This window comes from Piliocolobus tephrosceles, chromosome 6 (assembly GCF_002776525.5).
Source record: "Piliocolobus tephrosceles isolate RC106 chromosome 6, ASM277652v3, whole genome shotgun sequence".
Classification (NCBI taxonomy): Eukaryota; Metazoa; Chordata; class Mammalia; order Primates; family Cercopithecidae; genus Piliocolobus; species Piliocolobus tephrosceles.
Genome location: NC_045439.1, coordinates 99697983 through 99715410, shown reverse-complemented (window position 1 = coordinate 99715410; position 17428 = coordinate 99697983). Strand labels below are relative to the sequence as shown.

Sequence of the window (17428 nt, the reverse complement as noted above, 5' to 3'; positions counted from 1 at the left end):
TACTGCCTGGAATATTGCTACAGTAAAAATATATAAATAAAATGGAGAATTCACCAAATTACAAGTGGAGTTATAGCAATACCTTACCTGAAATTACTTATGGAGAAATTGTATTCTATTAAAACCTCACAAACTCCCATCACAAGAAAAGCACAGATATTATTTTTTATGCCAATACTGGTGCTCTGAGAAAAATCTGCTGATTTATCCTAAAAGACACAAGATAAAAATTAATAAGCTACTAAAGAACTCCATCATTCAATACAGCTGAAAACTCAGCAATTACCAGTTCAAAGTCTTCCAGCTCACTCTTAATCATTCTATTAGTAATGGACTCCAATATATCATCTAGGTCTTGGTAGAATGCCTCTTCCCCCTCCTCTTCCTCCTCTCCCTGCTGTAAGGGTATCACTGTATTCTTATACCAGGCCAAACAATGCTGAATACAACACAGCAGATAATCCTGTAGGAGAAAATAAATAAATTAAATACTCTTGAGTGTTGATGGATAACCTATAAAGTTGTTCATAACCAGCAAATAATTCTTATCTATAAGGATAAAGAAAATGATTCATTAGTATTACAAATTAAGTCCATCTAAATTAACGAAACTGGGAAAATAAACTGAATAGCAGCATTCTTTTCTAATGCTGCCCCCCGAAAATTGGCCTAAGTGGCTGACACCTCAAAATGCAACATTAGATGTGCTATCTCTGGTCTGATACAAATAACCCTGGAGCTAGGTGGTGAAGTTAAATCTTCTCTAGTTCATTTGAGTCCCAGAAGCTATTCTAAAGATAGAGGTTTATGTTGAGGGAATCTTTAGGAGATCAACACAGCATCTTAGATCTAGGCTGAGAACATCTCATGTCACAGAAGGCACAAAAATGAAGGCAAGATATGACAACTGAAAGACTTCCTCCTTTCTTCTGCCATGAGTTATAAGTTACGTGGGGTGGGAGTTTCCATTTTTATCCTCTTCGCTGTCCTAAGGCTAGATAATAACAGAAAGTCAACCAGGCCAGCTCCTTTGAAGGTTCAACAGTGCCAATCCTAGTTCAGCCTAAATCATATACATCCTCTAGACTAATGAAGCAGGTCCCCATTCTAAAGCATATTTATTTAGTAAATGTAATCAAAGATTCATAAATGAAATAAAATATTCTCTGGGGGAAGTGATGGAAGCCTTGATTTAGTAAAGGGCTAACACGGAGATAACTTACCAATAGATCCAAAATAATAAGGGTTCAGAAATGTTAAGCAGGGAAGACTTAAAAGTAAACATTCATTGGAAGAACCAGGAAGAGAGTTTCACAGGCAAAGGTATCTCTTTGTGAAGTTCAACCCTATCCTTAATACTAAAAATAATGGTTGAAGGAAGAATAAAAGTCTCACCAGTGGTTCTTGTAGAGAGATCTTATCTCCTTGGGTCAGAATACAAGCTTCTAATTTCAAAGGAGGCAGCAGATCAGGTTTTGGCTCATAGAACTGTTTTAACTGTGTATAGTAAGGAAAAAAAGACATCTTGGCTCATAAATGCTTTTTACTAACTTGTCAGGTGAAAGGTATCTTTAATGTCTAATGCCTTCTAAGACACGTTTCCCAACTGTTCAAAGAACAATGCAGCCAAATTTTTATTGCTTTGGCTCACGCATATCCTGTGCTCTTGCTTTGGATATAGTACTGATTAGGTTCATCTTTCCCATTCCAATTCCTTCTATTCCTAAACTTGTGCATGCAATCAACATTTTCAGTTAACTTGGAGGTTAAAAATATAGGATCCAAAGTCAGAATGGCTGAGTCCAAGATCCCAGTACCATTACTTATTACTGGTTTTTATAAAGGTATCTGTACCTTGGTTCCTCATCTTAAAAATAAGGATATTATTAATATTCATTGTATAAGGATTAAACATGACAATACATGTAAAGTACTTCAAACAGTATTTGGCATATAAGAGAGCCAAAAAAATACGAGTTACTATTTTTCTTTTAACTTTTAGAGTCTGCAGAATTTTACTGGCCTGCTCTGAGAAAGGCCAGTAATGGCCTACATGGTAGCTCATGTCATATTAACTTGAGTCAGAAAACGCTATTCTATGCCTTCAAACACAATTTTCTATTTTTGTTAAACATGCCAATGTAAATGCGTTGATTACAGTTTGAAAGATACAATATAGCTAATAGAATATAAATTTTATATAGGATCAAGCCCAAGGCCAAATGAAAAGCTTTTGATGGATAGTATGGGACCTTCCAATATTTTCACACATCTGAGACCTTAATTTCAAATGAAACTTCATAACTATCATAAAGCAATGGCATTGAGAGCAAACAAAATGACAGACTAGGGGTCTAGAGGAACCCTCCTGGTAGAGAGTCTCTATATGAATTCTTCTAATCTTCAAGATTAGAAGAATTTAATCTTCTTTTTTTTTGTTGTTGTTGAGACGGAGTCTCACTCTGTCACCCAGGCTGGAGTGCAGTGGCCGAATCTCAGCTCACTGCAAGCTCCACCTCCCGGGTTTACACCATTCTCCTGCCTCAGCCTCCCAAGTAGCTGGGACCACAGGCGCCCGCCACCTCGCCCGGCTAGTTTTTTGTATTTTTTTTAGTAGAGACGGGATTTCACTATGTTAGTCAGGATGGTCTAGATCTCCTGACCTCGTGGTCTGCCCGTCTCGGCCTCCCAAAGTGCTGGGATTACAGGCCTGAGCCACCGCGCCCGGCCAGAATTTAATCTTCTAATTTAAAAACTTGTTAACGGAAAAGTGCAGAAAGGAACGTAAAAGACATCCATGTATCTGTTACCCAGATTTAAGAAATAATATTTCGCTATATTTGTTTTGGATTTCTTTTTTCTTTCAGAAATGTAACATAATGGATACAGCTGCTGATAGTCCTTATATAAACGGTTCTTCAAAATGTCCTTCTGACTTGGGATACAGACTGTTAATTCACAGGGATAACTGCTAGATGATGGTATTATGGCAGGCAGGTAAGTGGTGACCAAGAAAAGACAACCCAGAACAGCATCATATACCCACAGCATGTTCACAAAGTACCAATGTACTAGTTGGGAATTATTTTATATTTTGAAAGGTCTAAAAACCATCAGTTGTCTCTCAATCCTTGATTATCTGTTTTCCATATATCCATAAAAATGTATTTTACCTGTGAGAGCAGAGTTTGCATGATTGAATTAGCCAGCTGAGAGTTCCTTCGAAGAACATCATAAAACCCCTAAGAGGAATCAAAGAGAAGAAATAAGCGCTTTAACAGGGATACTACTGATTTGGACAATCATAACTTAAAAATAACACTTTCTTTATCCTCTTCTCAGTTCTTTCCTACCGAGACCATATTTGATGGTCCTAAATGCCCTAATATAAATGACCGTATTTTTTTCCCAACCAAAATTTCCTCCTCTTAGTTAAGAACTGCTCAGATTAAAATCCTGGGGACGCCAGGCGCAGTAACTCACACCTGTAATCCCAGCATTGTGGGAGGCTGAGACAGGCAGATCACTTGAGGCCAAGAGTTCGAGACCAGCCTGGCCAACACAGCAAAACCCTGTCTCTACTAAAAAATACAAAAATTAGCCAAGCGTGGTGGCACACGCCTATAATCCCAGATACTCAAGAGGCTAAGGTATGAAGGTTGCAGTGAGCTGAGATCACGCCAGTGCACTCCAGCCCGGGCAACAGAGCAAGACTCCGCCTCAAAAAAAAAACAAAAACAAACAAAAAAAAAAACAATCCTGGGGAGAACTTTCTTTCTAGAACCTGGAAAAGAGGTTATACAGTTCATCTGTGAGTAAAAGCAAATGAGAATTGATCAAAAAAATATTTTTTGTTTAAAGAAAAGAAACAGGCCAGACACGGTGGCTCATGCCTGTAATCCCAGCACTTTGGAAGGCCAAGGCAGAGGATCACCTGAGGTCAGGAGGTCAAGACCAGCCTGGTCAACATGGTGAAACCCCATCTCTACTAAAAATACAAAAATTAGCCAGGCATGGTGATGCACGCCTGTGGTCCCAGCTACTTGGGAGACTGAGGCAGGAGAATCACTTGAACCTGGGATGGGGAGGTTGCAGTGAGCCAAGACCTGAGATCGCACCACTGCATTCCAGTCTGGGCAACAGAGTGAGACTCCGTCTCAAAAAAAAAAAAGAAAAGAAATGAAAGAAAATTAATCCTAACAGGAATTAAAATATTTTATGATTGTGTAATGATAATAAAAAGACACTTTGTCTTGACACAAAAATCTACAGGCAAAATAAAAAAATGGCACACAGAGATACATAGTACACATAAAGGAGGCAATGATGTCTGAACAAATGGTTAGCTTGGGGGAAAAGCTCCTTATATATATTACCATACAAATTCAGGATGAATTAAGTAGCTAAACGTCAAAAACAAATGCATTAAAAAAAAAAAAACTCAAAGAAAATGTTAGTGAATATTCACTGGAAGGATTTGGACTTTCTACAGATAAAATGGGCCAGGCATGGTAGCTCATGTCTTTAATCCTAGTACTTTGGAAGACTGAGACAGGAGAGCCGCTTGAAGCCAGGGCATTTGAGACCATCCTGGGCAACAAAATGAGACCCTATCTCTAAAAAAAGTTAAAAAAAAAAAAAAATTAGCTGGGTGCAGTGGCTTGTGCCTATGGTCCCAACCATTTGGGAAGGGGGCTGAGGCAAGAAGATTGTTTGAGCCTAGGAGTTGGAGGCTGCAGTGAGTTAGACTGCACCAGTGCACTCAAGCCTGGATAACAGAGCAAGACTCTGTCTCTTAAAAAAAAAAAAAAAAAAAAAGTAATAGAAGACATCTCAAAGGAAGAAAATCAATAGATTTAGTAACCAAAAATTATTATTTCTATAAGTCTAAAAGGATATTTTAAAAAAAGCAAATGGCATTCTGGCATATACTTGCAACAAATATGACAAGTTATTTAGTTATTTATAACACTACATAAGGTATTTTTATATACCAATGATATACTAAGACTGATGAATAAATGAACAGCAATATTTTAATAGGTTTAAGTCTATGATTCACTTCATGTTAGTCTATTTTACTTTAGAGCTAAATAAGGGTGAAGTTTTTTTTTTTTTTCTTTTCCGCAGGGGCTGCTTATCAAGGACTGCACAAGAGTTAACACATGAAGTCTAAGACTGTCTATCCTTAGTGCACCTTTGCCAGCTGGTGGCTGAGAATTTGGCTGCTAAACAGTTACTTACACTGATACAAAGCTCACCCTAAATCAGAGTGGCTCACCGTGCCTTAACTGTTTAAACAATGTGGTTTATACAGAATATGCGCATACCTGATTTTATTGCAATTTGCTTGATTGCACTTCGCAGATACTACTTTTACAAATTAAAGGTTTGTGGCAACCCTATGTCCAGCAAGTCTATCAGCACCATTTTCCCAAAAGCATGTGCTCACTTCATGTCTCTGTGTCACATTTTGGTAATTCTCACAATATTTCAAACTTTCTCATTATTATTGTATGTGTTATGGGGATCTATGATAAATGATCTTTGATAGTACTATTGCAATTGGTTTGAGGAGTCACAAATTGTGTCTATATAAGATAGTGAACTTAATTGATAAATGCTGTGTATGTTCTGACCGTTCCATTGACTGGGCCATCCCATCTCTCCACCTCTCCTCAGGCCTCCCTATTCCCTGTGACAAAACAATATTGAAATGAGATCAATTAATAACTCCTACAATGGCCCATAAGTATTCAAGTGAAAGGAAGAGTTGCACATCTTTCACTTTTAACTCAAAAGCTAGAAATGATCAAGTTTAGTAAGAAAGGCGTGTCACAAGCTGAGGCAGGTCAAAGGTAGGCTTCTTGCACCAAAGAGCCAAGTTGTGAATGCAAAGAAAATGTTCTTAATGGAAATTTACAGTGCTACTCCAGTGAACACATGAATGATTAGAAAGCAAAACAGCCTTATTGCTGATGTGGAGAAAGGTTTAGTGGTCTGGATAAAAGACCAAGCCAACCACAACATTCCCTTAAGTCAAAGCCTAACCCAGAGCAAGGACTAAACTCCTCAATTCTATAAAGCCTGAAAGAGATGAGAAAGCCAAAGAAAAGTTGAAGTGAGCAGAGGTTGGTATATGAGGTTTAAGGAAAGAAGCCATCTCCATAACATAAAAGTGCAAGGGGCTGGGCGCGGTGGCTCACACCTGTAATCCCAGCACTTTGGGAGGCCGAGGCAGGTGGATCACGTGGTCAAGAGATTGAGACCATCCTGGCCAACATGGTGAAACCCAGTATCTACTAAAAATACAAAAATTAGCTGGGCGTGGTGGCATGAGCCTGTAGTCCCAGCTACTTGGGAGGCTGAGGCAGGAGAATCACCTGAACCTGGGAGGTGGAGGTTGCAGTGAGCCAAGATTGCGCCACTGCACTCCAGCCTTGTGACAGAGTAAGACTCAAAAAAAAAAAGTGCAAGGTGAAGAAGCAAACGCTGATGGAGCAGGTGAGGCAAATTATCCAGAAGATATAGCTAACATAATTGATGGAGGTGGCTATATTAAACAGATTTTCAAAGTAGATGAAATAGCCTTATATTCCAAGAAGATTTTATCTGAGACTTTCCTAGCTAGGGAGGAGAAGTCAATGCCTGGCTTCAAAGGACAGGCTGTCTCGTTAGGGGTTAATGTAGCTGGTGACTTTAAGTTGAAGTCAATGCTTATTTACTATTCCAAAAATCCTAGGGCCCTTAAGAATTATGCTACATCTACCCTGCCTGTGCTCTATAAGTGGAAAAACAAAGCCTGCATGATAACACATCTGTTTATAGCATGGTTTACTAAATATTTTAAGCCTAGTGTTGAGACCTACTGCTCAGAAAAAAAAAAAAAAATTCCTCTCAAAATATTATTGGTCATTGATAGTGTGCCTAGGCACCTAAGAGTACTGATGGAAATGTACAGAAAGATGAATGCTGTTTTCATATATGCTACCACAATATCCTCTGGGTAAGTTATATGCTACTCACAAGTTAGCAGTTGTATTTCTCTTAGCTGTACTATCATAATAATGAGTGATTTAATCAGACATTCAGTAAACTGTTGAAAACCCAGTGCAAAAAGAAGTTGCTTTTATAAAAACTAAGTTAGGCTGGGCATGGTGGCTCACGCCTGTAATCCCAACACTTTGAGATGCCAAGACAGGTGGATCACTTGAGGCCAGGAGTACAAGACCAGCCTGGTCAACATGGTGAAATCCCATCTCTACTAAAAACACAAAAATCAGCTGGGCATGGTGGCGCACACCTGTAATCCTAGGTACTGGGGAGGCTGAGAAGCAGGAGAATTACTTGAACCCAGGAGATGGAGGATGGAGGTTGCAGTGAGCCGAGAATTGTGTCACTGCACTCCAGCCTGGGTGACAGAGCAAGAGTCTGTCTCAAAGAAAAAAAAAACTAAGTTAAATGTTTGGAAAGTCAGTCTCTCAAACCAATTTCTGATAAATTAGGGGTAAGACAATTGTAAAAAGAGAAAAAACTGAAGCTATCTAAAAGATTTTTGTACTAAACTGTCTGAAGTAGCTTAAAGTTTTTATACCACTTTAGGTAAACACAAATTTGAAACTATAGGCAATAAATTAAGGGTATGGGTTTGTATGAGAGACAGGAAGTAAACTTGTACTCAATAACAAAACAAAACAAAGGACTTGGTCTTAAGACTGGCAAATTTATAGTACATTTAAATATTTCAAATTAAAATAAAATATTTAAGGTCTATCCACTGTGTTTTACAATTCCTCACCTTAAAAACCTTAAATTTTTTTTTTTTTTTAGAGACAGAGTCTCGCTGTGTTGCCCAGGCTGGAGTGCAGTGGTGCGATCTTGGCTCACTGTAAGCTCCACCTCCTGGGTTCACGCCATTCTCCTGCATCAGCCTCCCAAGTAGCTGAGACTACAGGCGCCGCCACCACGCCCAGCTAATTTTTTGTATTTTTAGTAGAGACAGGGTTTCACCATCTTAGCCTGGATGGTCTCTATCTCCTGATCTCATGATCCGCCTGCCTCGGCCTCCCAAAGTGCTGGGATTACAGGCGTGAGCCACCGCGCCTGGCCAAAAAAAAATTTTTTTTAGAGACAAGGTCTCACTCTGTTGCCTGGGTTGGAGTGCAGTGGTGTGATCATAGCTCACTGCAACCTCAAACTGCTGGGATCCTCCTGCCTCAGCTTCCTGAGGAGCTGGGACCACAGGCGCATGTCACCACACCCAGCTAATGTTTTTTATTTTCTTATTTTTTGTAAAGACAGAGTCTTGCTTGATCCTCCTGCCTTGGACTCACAAGGTGTTGGGATTACAAGTGTGAGCCACTGTGCCCTGCCTTAAACAACTTTTTAACTAAACATCACTAGCTACTGGTGCTGACTACATCAAATAAGAGCATATCTACTGTACTTTTATAATGAGGAAAAAAATTACTAAAATAAAAATAATTATTAGTTGGGGGTTTGCTACATTCCTTCCATTCTACTGACTTACCTCATAAAGCATAAGTCGAACATCAGCTTGCTGGCTTAAGCATCTCCTCAAACTATCCATGATCTCAAGGCAAAAAGTTTCATTGGCAACAGAATTATAATGACTGTGAACATCCACATGAACCTGAAAGGAAGACAGGACAATTCATGTCTATCTTACCAAAGCAGTTTCCAATAAGGAGCTAAATAAGCCTATGTTCTTGGTCAAAAAACTTAGCTTTCTCCACATGCCAAACCCCAGGGGTGAGAGATACAGTATAATCATTACCATGCAGTAATATGTTACTCTTATTCTGGTTTGGAATAAAAGAATTTTTAAGCATTTTAATAAAACTAACTGTTCCCATTCCTTAAGGTTTCCTTGACAATATCAACTGCTTAGGAAGGCACACTGCTTATTTCAAGCCACTAGAATCCAGTAGTAATAATATACATAATTTTATTTAAAAGGTCTAAGATTTCTTCAATAGCTAGAAGAATCTCACTCTTCCACAAATTCTAGAAAGGTTTAGAGGAAGACAGTCTTTTGTTTAGAAATGGACATGACAAAGAATTGACATCCTTTGTGTAAATTATATAATAAAATCAGCAATTATACACCAAGAATTCCTAATCCTTACTCCAGGTATCACAGTAATGTAGTTCATACTGCCTGAAGCCAAATCCTTCTTCCACCCTTTCTTGGTTATATAACCTTGGGTGAGTTATTTAACCTGGCTCAGCCTCAGTTTACCTATCCTTAAAGCGGGGATAATAACACACAAATGATACCTAGTGTTCCTAATATTTAATCTATGCTATAAGCTATAGACAAAGCTTTATATAGTTATACCAAAGCAATAAACTGAGGATTCCTAGTCAAACTGTTATATATAAATATGTTTCCTATTTATAAATCTTATAGTACATCATTTAAATTATGAAGACAATTTTATTGCTCCAAAGCCTAGATTACCAGATTATAAAAAGTTTCGTTTTCTCAGATTACAAGGTGTAATATATATGCATGTGCAAAGTAAATAAATTGACATAAGAAAATAGGGATAATAATAGTATCTAGCCTCAGAGGACTGCTGTGAAGATTAAATGAGATAATAAATGTAAAGCACTTTAGCACAATATCTAGCACAGTGCTATCCAAAAGAAATATAATATGGGCCAGGTGCAGTGGCTCACGCCTGTAATACCAGCACTCTGGGAGGCTGATGTGGGCAGATCACAAGTTTAGGAGATTGAGACCATCCTGGCTAACACGGTAAAACCCTGTCTCTACTAAAAATACAAAAAATTAGCCGGGTGTGGTGGCGAGCACCTGTAGTCCCAGCTACTTGGGAGGCTGTGGTAGGAGAATGGCATGAACCTGGGAGGCGGAGCTTGCAATAAGCTGAGATTGTGCCACAGCACTCCAGCCTGGGTGACAGAGCGAGATTCCATCTCAAAAAAAAAAAGAGAAAGAAATATAATATGAACCACAAATGCAAGCCATATATGTAATTTTATATTTTCCAGTAGCCACATTAAAAAAGAGAAAGAGGTAAAGTCAATTTTAATATTTTCTGTAACCCTACACATACAAAATTCTCTCTGAAGATGTAATCAATATTAAACATTATTAGATTTTTATATTCTTTTATTTCAAAATCTGGTATGAAGGCTGGGCGCGGTGGCTCAAGCCTGTAATCCCAGCACTTTGGGAGGCCGAGATGGGCGGATCACGAGGTCAGGAGATCGAGACCATCCTGGCTAACATGGTGAAACCCTGTCTCTACTAAAAAAATACAAAAAAACTAGCTGGGCATGGCGGCGGGCGCCTGTAGCCCCAGCTACTCTGGAGGCTGAGGCAGAAGAATGGCGTAAACCCGGCAGGTGGAACTTGCAGTGAGCCGAGATCCGGCCACTGCACTCCAGCCTGGGTGACAGAGTGAGACTCCGTCTCAAAAAAAAAAAAAAAAAAAAAAATCTGTTATGAATTTTGCACGTATAGCACAACGCAATGTGGACTAGTCACATTTCAATCAAATGTTCCATTTAGTAGCCACACTGAGGATAGTGGCTTCCATACTGGATAGCACAGTTTAGCATACAGTAAATCTGCCATTAATAAGTGTTAGCCAATATCATCATCATTATCATCACCATCATCATCATCATCATCAGACTCTTTAGTTCTAGGATCATTCTTACAACCGTAACAGGAATAAAAGAAAACAGCGTGCATTTCATCAATGCACATGAATGATACGCACACACTACAAGTTAACATAAATAATCCTTACCTGACTGAAACTAAGAGACTGACTGCACTGAGAGGATGACAGGCTGCCTAAAACTTTGAAGTTCTTCAGTAGCAGCAAAAATCCAGCAACTGCAGATTTTCGGGCATCAAGCTGGCTAGCTCAGAAATAGAGAAGTTAACAAACCTATTTCACAGGAATATGCTTCTGGGTCAGAAAAATACAGCTAGTTGCATACAGAGAAGGCATATGTATACACAATGAAGCATAGAGCAAAACAAAGTGAATTTATGTACTCAAAATGAAGTATCAACTGTTCAAAGCAATTTATAGTACAGAAATTGAACTGACATTTTTCATTACTTAACTCATGATACTCTACTTCCTTCTATCCTGCTCTCAAGTCTGTGTGAGGAGTAAGAATAAGAGTGCCAAGAGACTGCAAAATTGGCTGGTTACTCAAATGTAGGAAATTGCTGATTTTAAGCCCCAGTACTCAGCAGGAGAAACAGAATGGGGAACCTCACAAGGACATACTTTCTTCCCCTCCAGATGGCTAGACACCCAAGAAGGAAAAATACTTTTGCCTGCAGCTAACCAATAGAAATTACTTAAAACCCTTCACCAAACCTTCCACTTAGGCATTGATAGCACCCATCAGATGGCCAAATTATTATTTACTGGACCAAGCCTTTTCAAAACTATCAAGCAGATAGTCAGGGCCTGTGAAGTGTGCCAAAGAAATAATCCCCTGCACTGCAGGCCATACCTTTAACATTTGAATCCCTATACCTTTAACCTCCTTGTTAAGTTTGTCTCTTCCAGAATCGAAACTGTAAAACTACAAATGGTTCTTCAAATGGAGCCCCAAATGCAGTCCATGACTAAGATCTACCGCAGACCCCTGGACCAGTCTGTTAGCCCATGCTCTGATGTTAATGACATCGAAGGCACCCTTCCCAAGGAAATCTCAACTGCACAACCCCTACGAGGCCCCAATTCAGCAGGAAGCAGTTAGAGTGGTCATTGGCCAACCTCCCCATCAGCACTTGGGTCTTCCTGTTGAGAGGACGGACTGAGAGACAGAACTAGCTGGATTTCCTAGGCCGACTAAGAATCCCTAAGCCTAGCTGGGAAGGTGACCACTTCCACCTTTAAATACAGGGCTTGCACCTTAGCTCATACCTGACCAATCGGATAGTAAAGAGAGCTCACTAAAATGCTAATTAGGCAAAAACAGGAGGTAAAGAAATGGCCAATCATCTATTGCCTGAGAGCACGGCAGGAGGGATGACGATTGGGATATAAACCCAGGCATTCAAGCCAGCAACAGCAACCCCCTTTGGGTCCCCTCCCTTTGTATGGGAGCTCTGTTTTCACTCTATTTCACACTATTAAATCTTGCAACTCCAAAAAAAAAAAAAGAAAAGAAAAGAAATTGCTGATTTTGCCATGTTTGAAGGAGTGCTTCCCTTCATATGCTCTCTTTCATCATAGGATAATGTAGTACTTGATGCCATGTAAACTCTCCATCCAGAAAATGTCACACTCATCTTCTGAGGCTCAATGACTAATACATGTTAAAGATGTTACAACATAGTATCTCAGTCTATTCGCCATGCCTTTGGGTGAGGAGTAACAAAAACTTAATTCTAGAACAAAGATAATAGCATATGGCTTAGTTGTTCCTTTGGACACCCATGAATATATTATAATATGGCCAATGTGATATAAATTGGGTATCTTATCCTCAAAGTACCAAATACATTTCACATATTACTGTCTTATATTTTTAGGAGATGGTATGATCATCTCTAGCTTATATACTAAGAAATAAAGAAAGAGATGTTAGGAAGGATTGGCTAAGCTACAAATAAAACTCATTCCCCTCAACAATTAATTTGATCTTCTAGCCTCTAGATCATAATTCAGATGTTCACTAAAATGAGATTCTTAAGTATATTCTTCTTGACTAAGTTCCAAAGCAGTCCCCTTTGGAACTGCTGCCAGCTCAGGTTTCAGAGTATTTGGCACTAGAACATTATCCTGAAGATTATTCTAATGTAGCAGAGTAAAGTACTTGACATCACAAGCTCTGATATTAGAACTGACTTTGAATCCTTGCTCCACCACCAACTATTGTTTTAGGTTTGGAAAGTTACTCATCTTCTCTAAGCCTAAGTTTTCTTATCTGTAAAATGGGAATTGCAATAATTCTTACTTCATAGGGTTGCTCTGAAGACTAAATGATAAAAGCATACAAAGGACTTAGCAAAATGCCTTATTTGATGAAATTGCTCTGCGGGGCTAGGAATTCACATGATCACTGTGAACAGGTGGTACTAGGAGATGGCAGAGATAACTTTAGCCCCAACATTAGAGGGCAACATCTTCCTATGATATAAAAAGATGCTACATACTTGGCAAACATTGCTTTCCGAAGAACAAGTATCAAGGAGTCTCTCATTGACATGCTGACTTTGAGAAGGGGCTGAAAAAGAATCAGTGGGTAAAGACAGAACAAGTTTGCTTATTAGCCTTAGCTCATTTCCAATACTGTTACCATATGGCTTCTATAAGGAAGCTTACTTCTGTTTTATATATGCTTTAATGTTTATTACAGTTAACAAGGACAATAGTATACTTTGTAACACTACAATGAAACTGGTTGTGAATGCCTTTGTAAATCTATTGTACTCAAAAATGTTCTAAGAGAGTTTTAATTATTTCATTAACTTGAAAATGAGTTGACAGAATAGTGCTATGGATAGTAAATAAACCTGGAAAACAGTCTTGCTCAATGCTCTTGCCCTTTTAATGCAAATTTTATATTTCAGACTAAAGTAGAATAGATTTCTTAGACATATATATTTATACAGAAATGCATCAGACTTCCACTAGACAGTTAAACCTCAGTTTTGGCAAGTTACTTGGGAATCTGAAGACTTACCTGCACTGCCTTAAGTAGCCTTTGTACAGTCTGAAGGGGGAGAAAGGACAAATAGTCAAAAGCTTCTGTGACTTTAGAAGAACAACTTTGAAGAACTAAGGGTGCATACATGACGATATTTGAAAGCAGGTCTGAAAAACAGAATCTATAATCAGTTGCCTCAAATAACTACAGATGTTTGAAATAAAAGAAAAATAACGAGAAAGAAATGTAAGTCTTTTGCTTCCTTTCTCAAATAAGTCAAGTATACTGCAATGCAAATTTCTACTGATTCTTTATATGCTTTTTTTCCAATGTAACCAGGATAATTTTAGCTTTTTTCTGTGATAGTTTCAATTTCTCTAAAAATTAAACTGCCTAAAAGAAAGGAAGAAACCGATTACACTCCTAGACATAAGTAGTAGCACACATCTTCATACTTCTAAGCTAAAATAAATCAATAAATATTTCTGAATTTTTAGGATGTGCAAGCATAATATGGTCCTATTAGGAACATAAAAGTATAAAACATAGTCTTTCTTCAAAAATTTTAATAATTTAGTTGGAAGTAAAAAAAAATTTTTTTTAAGAATTAAAGAGGTAAATCACAGAGCAATATCAAATATCTAATAATTCCAAACATAGTTTATTGCCTACTAAATGGTAAAAGGAGAGTTTAAATAGGAGTTCAAAGGAAGAAGAGATCATATATTAGGAAAGCAATGACAAGGAACTTAAACTAGGTTCTAAAAGATGGGGAACATTTAAATGCACAAAGAACCAGAAAGGCCTACATATATAAAGGGAAAAGTAGGTAAAGGTCTGAGAAAGGTAAGCATAAGACATATTCAGAAGATGGTAGGGAAATCAATGATGCTGGGGTGAAGAATCCAGGAAAGTAAATAACTGACTTTAACATTGGAAAGGTAGGTTGGGATCAACTTGTTAAGGACTTTCAGTGCCAGGATAAAGAGCTGATGATTTGGCCAGGTGCGGTGGCTCACGCCTGTAATCCCAGCACTTTGGAAGGTCGAGGCAGGTGGATCATGAGGTCAAGAGATTGAGACCATCCTGGCCAACATCACGGTGAAACACCATCTCTACTAAAAATACAAAAATTATCTCGGTGTGGTGGCTCGTGCTTGTAGTCCCAGCTACTTGCAAGGCTGAAGCAGGAGAACTGCTTGAACCTGGGAGGCGAAGGTTGCAGTGAGCTGAGATCATACCACTGCACTCCAGCCTGGGTGACAGAGTGAGACTCCATCTCAAAAAAACAAACAAACAAGAAGAGCTGACAATTTATTAAAGAACATATTGATGATTTTGTAGTCATAAAGTGGTATTTTAGGAATACTAACCTGTGGTAATATGCAGGTTAAATTGCTGAAGGGAGAAGAAAAAGCCAGGAAACCAGTTAGAAAGCTGTAGTAGTAGTCTAACTTCAAGGTTGTAAGAATGGGAACTAGACAGTGGATGTGAGGTTGGGGGAAGGAGGGAATAAAAAGATAGAAAAAAGTAACAGTATGAGGCAGAAAAATAACAGAACTTTGGTACCAAGTGTGTTTGAGAAAATAAAAGGTAATTCCAGCCTCCAGGACCTGGAGAGCCATGCTTTAAATAATGGAAATAGGAGCAATGGAAAGGAAAATTTGTTTGAAGGGAACTGTATTATATTTGAGGTAAAAGAAAAACTGGTCACAGGCAGGAAAAGAAGCAAACTCTTACAGTAATCAGAGAACTTACCTAAAAAAGTTTCAGGGGAGTTATAAACAGTGATGAATGACATAGAGAAATTTTTTAAATTGGTGATTAAGACCAGTCAATTTAGACATTAGGAGTTATGTATTAAAAACAGCAAATTCAGGCTGGGCATGGTGGCTCAAGCCTGTAATCCCAGCACTTTGGGAAGCTAAGGTGGGTGGATCACCTGAAGTCAGGAATTCGAGACCAGCCTGGCCAGCATGGCGAAACCCTGCCTCTATTAATAATACAAAAATTATCTGGGCGTGGTAGCATGCGCCTACAATCCCAGCTACTGAGGAGGCTAAGACACAGGAATTGCTTGAACCCAGGAGGCAGAGGTTGCAGTGAACTGAGATTGTGCCACTGCACTCCAGCCTGGGCAACAGAGTGAAACTATATCTAAAAAAGAAAAAAGCAAAAAAAAAAAAAAAAACAGCAAATTCAGAGGTTACCAGAGACAAACACTGTACAGTCCAAATGTCAAGGCTAAAAGGACTAGGAAGTCAATGAGTGGCAGCAGAAGGACAGCATTCATTTGAGAGGTATTAATAATAAGAGAAAATGTTGAGGCAAAATGGAAGTTTTACTTATTGGTTAATTGTTGCTTTCCTTACTGACAACTACAGCCTTTTTGACAATTGACAATCCCAGACAACATAAATGGATTTGCTTTATTGGCATCCTATCAAAGATACTGCATTTAAATGCTCATTAAATTTTTTTTTTCCCAGGACCAAATGATTATGACATTTAAATGAAAATATTTCTAAAAACTTTATTCATCCTTTCAAAGTTTAATACCTAAGAAATGACTGATGGGAGAAGATGCTCTGGTAACAACCCTGTTGAGGACCTGCTCCAGAATTTCTTGTCTGATCATCTCATGGATCTAAAAAGAACAGAATAAATAAAATATTCCTGGGTGACCTTCAGCTTTTAAGTATATCAATGCATGTCAGGCAGGATGAAGAACAGTTTGGATATGGGTAAAACTCAAAAACTCAGAATATAATGTGAATCACCTGGAAAGACAGAATCATTCAACTTTCCCCTTGTTCTGTGCTTCGATGATTCATTAGTAGGGTAAATACCATGTTTATTAGCCTAAAAGTACAGATCACATTAAACTATTGCTAATATAAGGTTCAGCATCAAAGAGGACAAATTCTACTTAGGTATCCATTACCTGACAATATCCATATTCCTGACAGTACACATAACTTTTATTCCAAAAATTAAAATGTAAAAAGCCCATGAAAATTTCTAGAAACTTAAAAGATCTTCCCTAACCCCTGTCTCAGTTTCTAGAAGCACAGCAGTTGCTGTTAAAAAGACCCATTCTGAATTTTCACTTAAATTTTAGTTAAAATTCTTACTTGAACTTAATTATTTTATGAATTAACAGACTAATTTCATTCAGACCTCAGACCGTTAGTGACTTAGTAGCAATTTATAAAGATGATTTGATAAAGCTGACATCTATGTGAAATCAAATGGAGCCTCTTTAGTTTTGAAAAATAATAATTTAAATACAAAAACATACTCTAAGATAATGTCTTTAACAATATCACTGTAAGGCCGGGCGCGGTGGCTCAAGCCTGTAATCCCAGCACTTTGGGAGGCCGAGACGGGCGGATCACGAGGTCAGGAGATCGAGACCATCCTGGCTAATACGGTGAAACCCTGTCTCTAATAGAAAATACAAAAAACTAGCCGGGCGACGAGGCGGGCGCCTGTAGTCCCAGCTACTCGGGAGGCTGAGACAGGAGAATGGCGTGAACCCGGGAGGCGGAGCTTGCAGTGAGCTGAGATCCGGCCACTGCACTCCAGCCTGGGCGGCAGAGCAAGACTCCGTCTCAAAAAAAAAAAAAAAAAAAAAAAACAATATCACTGTAAAGCAGGGCAATTTATATTACATCATCAAATACACTTACAACTCTCAAGAACTATTCTGACATTTACTTCATAGTTCTGGATTAGAACACTAGATTTA

At 38.5% G+C, this 17428-nt stretch overlaps 1 protein-coding gene across 5 annotated transcripts in view; it reads right to left on the bottom strand.

The window, feature by feature from the left end:
- Window positions 1–17428, bottom strand: part of FANCI (FA complementation group I) — an 82982-nt gene that overhangs the window by 23258 nt on the left and 42296 nt on the right. For all 5 annotated transcript variants that reach the window (XR_002725360.1, XM_023187097.1, XM_023187098.1 and 2 more), the window contains exons 14-22: window positions 16237–16324; window positions 13714–13844; window positions 13184–13254; window positions 10806–10920; window positions 8531–8653; window positions 3174–3242; window positions 1396–1497; window positions 287–463; window positions 88–209 (exon numbers count right to left, since the gene is read on the bottom strand). Coding sequence is in view for 4 of the 5 variants with exons in the window: in XM_023187097.1 (XP_023042865.1) it covers window positions 88–209; window positions 287–463; window positions 1396–1497; window positions 3174–3242; window positions 8531–8653; window positions 10806–10920; window positions 13184–13254; window positions 13714–13844; window positions 16237–16324 (998 nt within the window). In the remaining variant the exon portion in view is untranslated. The remainder of the gene's footprint in view (window positions 1–87; window positions 210–286; window positions 464–1395; window positions 1498–3173; window positions 3243–8530; window positions 8654–10805; window positions 10921–13183; window positions 13255–13713; window positions 13845–16236; window positions 16325–17428) is intronic.